Source organism: Pyxicephalus adspersus, chromosome 10 (genome assembly GCF_032062135.1).
Source record: "Pyxicephalus adspersus chromosome 10, UCB_Pads_2.0, whole genome shotgun sequence".
Classification (NCBI taxonomy): Eukaryota; Metazoa; Chordata; class Amphibia; order Anura; family Pyxicephalidae; genus Pyxicephalus; species Pyxicephalus adspersus.
Window position 1 is genome coordinate 59,613,809 of NC_092867.1, and position 4,677 is coordinate 59,618,485.

Genomic DNA, 4,677 nt, shown 5'->3' on the forward strand with positions numbered 1-4,677 from the left:
AACCCCTCTGAATCAAATCCTAACAAACAACCATTTGGGATCTACCCATTACAACAAAATTCTACTGTCAAAAATTTTCCCAAGAAATAAAGAAATGGTTCCAAATTTATACAGCCAGGCCGCTGAACAATTCGAAATAAACAATACCAAACATTTTGTGTCTTTCCCTATTTTTACCTTGTCAATTAATATGCTCTGCTTTTGTAGCTTGGTCAGAGGGCAAGACATATATATTTAGAAACTTTCAATTACCAATGTAAAGGTATCCAGTGAAAAAACATTCAAAACATTCCAAAACATATTGCACAAAGTAACAAATTGCAAATTGACTTAAACAATCAAACCAATACGGGTTAGGTGCTCCGTAATTGGCATCAAACCAAACAGACATAATAATAGTAGCATGAATAACTAATACACAGAACTTTCCACAGTGAAGCTTAGATGAACCCGCATTATTAAGGCGGAGTTTGATCTTGTTGCTGCAAAAAACTCATGGCCAAATTTGGGTAATCAAACATCTTGGTTTCCCCTGCCTAAGTCAATTTGGCCGGGTTCAAGGCGAACCACGTTCCCGATTCCACTAGGCAACAGCAAACAGGAGTAAACAATTTTCTTTTTTGAGCAACGGCGGCGGAGAAGTCTTGCAAATTAAAATTTTTAAGCTCTCGTTGTATAAGGTAGGCCCCAAGTACTGTGTCCTTGTCCAAACCATGAAAGAATTTGGCAATGACTGGTGTTGGTTTGTAAACTGCTGATGGATGGTCAGGGCCAATCCTGTGTACCCTCTCAAATGCCCTAGCAGTCAGGGGCAGTTAAGGCTTAGTATAAGATCAACAGATATATTTTTTGGAGATCCAGGCCCTTATAATGTTTCTGGGGTACCAATAAAACGCAAGTAGTATTTCCTGTTGTGGTTCTCTAGATCTTCGACTTTCTCTGCCATAGATGCTAATTAGTTGGATTGCATAGGTAGTTTACCTTGCGACTCAAGGAGTTGGTCCTCCAGATCGCTGACCCTTTCTTCCAGGTCCACAATTCTTGTAGTTGTTGTTTCAATAGCTAGGTGAAATGATTCAAACTTCTTATCAAAGTATGGTAGAAGTAAGTAGGCGACTTCCCTGGCAGTAGAGCCGCTCGGTTGAAAGGGGCATGCCGCTTCAATCATGGCAGAGGAAAAATCTTGGAGGGTTAGTGGCAATGACATTTTGGGGGATCCTGAAGAAGAGTGGGGGATGCCGGTGTGGGCTTCTGCAAAGCTTTCCCCTTTGTTTTAGGTATACTGTTTGCATGATTGGAAAGGATTTGATTTTCACATAAAGTTTTCCAGGGTTGGTGTTTTGTAGTAACTTCAGGGTAACAAAGCGTGCTCCGGATCAAAGTGAAAAATTGTCAGGAATATAATTAAGGATATTCCTATGCACATACACACCCCATCCAAAATAGATTCTGCAGGATGCAAACAGGGGGAATCATTCACTTTGTATATATGCTCCAAACCACAGCTTTTTTGCAGATCATCCAACCGGGGGAGGACAAATGCACTACACGACTTAGACTCACCAGGGGTCTTTTCTTCCAAAAGAGTGTTCCTGCTGGTGGGGCAACAAGGAGTCCTATTAGTTTCCAGGGATTCTTTCCCTGAAGCTAGTACAGGAGCGGCAATGTATTCTTTTCTCCTCTGCAGCCTCGTGAAGTGTCCTCCAAGATGGCCGCCAGGTACCACACGGCCAGGTCAGGAGCTCCAACTCCGGGCAGTGGGGTGGGGAGCAGGCCTACAAATGGAACCTGCTTCCACCTGCAGTCAGCTCCTGCACTTGGTTTCTTGCTGTTCTGGGGTTTTAAAAAAAACACCAGAGCACGGATGGCAGATGCTAATAATCGAGCTGGCGGGAGCTGTGTTTCAGTGTGGCCACCTAGTTCTGCGCTGCCCCCGAAAGTCCAGTTTTAACTTTTTAATAAAACCATTTTCATCTTTATCGTATAAAGTCATGTACCCCTGAGTAAGCCTAATCTGGGCGAAACGCGTCGGGGACTTATACGTGGAAAACACGGTCTTATCATTTTTTCTTATTCCTCATATACATTCTCTGTTGTCTATTGTCCACGCTAGCAATAATATGTCTAGTAAATTACCCTATTTCTGTGACTTATAACAGAAATAGGTGAAACAAATATAACATGGTATGTTAACTTGAACTATGTATTTGTATGACTTTGTTATATATAAAGTGAATATGTACTAATACATTCATACTTTGACACAAGACTCTTGAGCCTCAAAACCTCTTTCTTTGCTCCCCCCTTGTGCTCTATGCTATTCCTATAATCTTTAAATATAACATAATAAAGTAACAGAACTAGCAGAATGATAAAACAACTTACCTGCAGTATTCATTGTTAACACAAGATGGCGGGCTAACCTAGGGGCCATGAGAGGAAGTGATGTCAGGTAAAGACAGGAAGTGATGTCACAAATAAATAAGAATTTCCAGAGGAAACAACTGGAGAAGAAACATTGCTGGAATTGGCAGCAGAAGTAAAAGAGGTTTCTTTTCTTTATTTATTTACACTCCTTTTTCTGTCATATCCAAATCTTTTATTTACCCCAGTTGCTAAAACACACACTTGTGCATTTTGTAACTATATGTTAAATTGTATATGTTATAATGTACATGGATACAACCTCATATAGAGCCATTTATCCAACAAAATGCCTTGGGACTGTATCATTGTGTGTCAGGTTCCCATAAGGTGTCAGGATGTCACTGTATATTTCTCCATGGAGGAGTGGGAGTATTTAGAAGGACACAAGGATCTCTACAAGGACATCATGATGGAGGACCACCAGACCCTCACATCACCGGGTAAGAGGAGACTTTATTGTAAAGGAGAGAGCAGTACGGAGGATAGATCCCCCATCATCTGATAAACACATAGAGACAATGTATTCAGTCAGTGTGTGTGTTTCCTACAGATGGATCCAGTAATGGGAACCCACCAGAGAGATGTCCTCGTCCTCTGTATTCCCAGGATTCTGCACGGGAAGATCTTCCCCTTCACTATGATCAGGTAAATGGGTAGAATGCTAAGTAAATCCAGACTGTATGAGATTATACTTTTTTTGTAGTCTTAGCATCTTGGTATTCACATTTTAAGGATGTTTTTTTTTTTTTGTTGCTTCAGTGTGAAAAACATATGGATATAAAAGTTGAGGTTAAGGAAGAGAAGGAGGAGGTGTGTGTGATAGATTATGGTGACAATCAAACAACAATCAAACAAGAGGAACCATCTCCAGATATCAGCACAGGTGAGAAATGAAAAGTAAGTAAACTGCTTTGGTATGTGGAATGATGGTTGAGGATCTGTGGACCTTCACACTGTTGGGTAAAATGTTCTCTAGAAGGCTCTTGAAGGAGAATCAGCAGTTCCTCACATCACCATGAATGTATTCAGTCAGTGTGTGTGTTTCCTATAGATGGATCCAGTAATGAGAACCCACCAGGCAGCTGTCCCCATCCTCTATATTCCCAAGGTTCAACACAGGAAGATCAGGAGATCCATTGCCAGGTAGGTAATGCTGAGGGCCCAATTACCCACAAGAGAGTTGTCCCTGTTCTCTAAAATTCCCAGGAATTCCACACAGGAATATTTCAGGCCTCCCCATTATCTGGAAGATATGAAGGCCTAAAAAATATACTCAACTACGAAAAGACTTTTTATGTAATCTCTTGTTGCTTTTCATAAAATGAATTTCATCATCTTTGGGGTTTAGGTTGAAGAGCTAAAAGACATCAAGGTTAAAGTTATAGAGGAAGAAGATAAATTGGTGAGCAGAGATCTGCAGTCTGCAGAGGATGGGGAGATGATTATAAAAAGTAAACCTGAGAAAAGTTCTCTTTATATCAACACAAGTAAGTAAAAAAAACACTAAATGTAGAAACAATTCAAAAAAATTTTTTACATACAGTATAGGGGTATAAAAAAATGTAATTTATCAGGATTATAAAAGTCTGCCTTTTATTAAGTTTAACCCAGTTTACTACAAAATAATTGCTGTTACAGAAACAATATACAAAGAACCATTTGCATGCAACATAAATGTTTTTTTTTTCATTAACTTAAGGAAAAATGTAAAAAGTACTTTAAACCCTGGCAATTAGTATGTCATCAATGTACCCACACCATGATCAGTTTTAGTAGCAAATGAGAAGAAATACTGTACACCATATGTAAAGGCGATCTTCATTCCTCAATGTAACTTCATGTCCCTAACAAAAGAATAGGAGATACTGTACACCAGGGGTCCCTAACCCTGCGGTCCAGCTGTCTGACAGGTGGGCCACGAGAGCACAGAGACCAGCGGTGGTCTGCGGCTCTGGCCGGTGCACCACTCAGCGGGGTCAGGAGAAGGACCTCGCTTGGGGGCGCACTGGGCATTGCAGGCTCAAGGCGGTGACCTACGATGGAAGGGTTGGCTGGTTCTGGAATCATGAGGTCACTCTGGAGGAAGTTCTTCCCCTTTGAGTGATACATGGCTTCCCCCACATGCAGAGGAGACACTGTACACCATATGAAAGGTCCACCTCCATTCCTCAGTATAACATCATGTCCCCAACAAATCAGAAGGGATACCGTACACCATATGAAAGGTCCATCTCCATTCCTCAATATAAC

The 4,677-nt window shown here is 40.9% G+C and overlaps 1 protein-coding gene across 1 annotated transcript in view; it reads left to right on the forward strand.

Moving 5' to 3' along the window:
- The first annotated feature begins 2,489 nt into the window (after window positions 1–2,489).
- LOC140338910 (uncharacterized) overlaps window positions 2,490–4,677 on the forward strand; it is a 24,883-nt gene continuing 22,695 nt past the window's right edge. Inside the window, exons 1-5 of the mRNA XM_072423227.1 lie at window positions 2,490–2,867; window positions 2,978–3,072; window positions 3,187–3,310; window positions 3,479–3,570; window positions 3,776–3,914. Coding sequence (XP_072279328.1) covers window positions 2,714–2,867; window positions 2,978–3,072; window positions 3,187–3,310; window positions 3,479–3,570; window positions 3,776–3,914 — 604 coding nt within the window. The 5' untranslated portion in view covers window positions 2,490–2,713. The remainder of the gene's footprint in view (window positions 2,868–2,977; window positions 3,073–3,186; window positions 3,311–3,478; window positions 3,571–3,775; window positions 3,915–4,677) is intronic.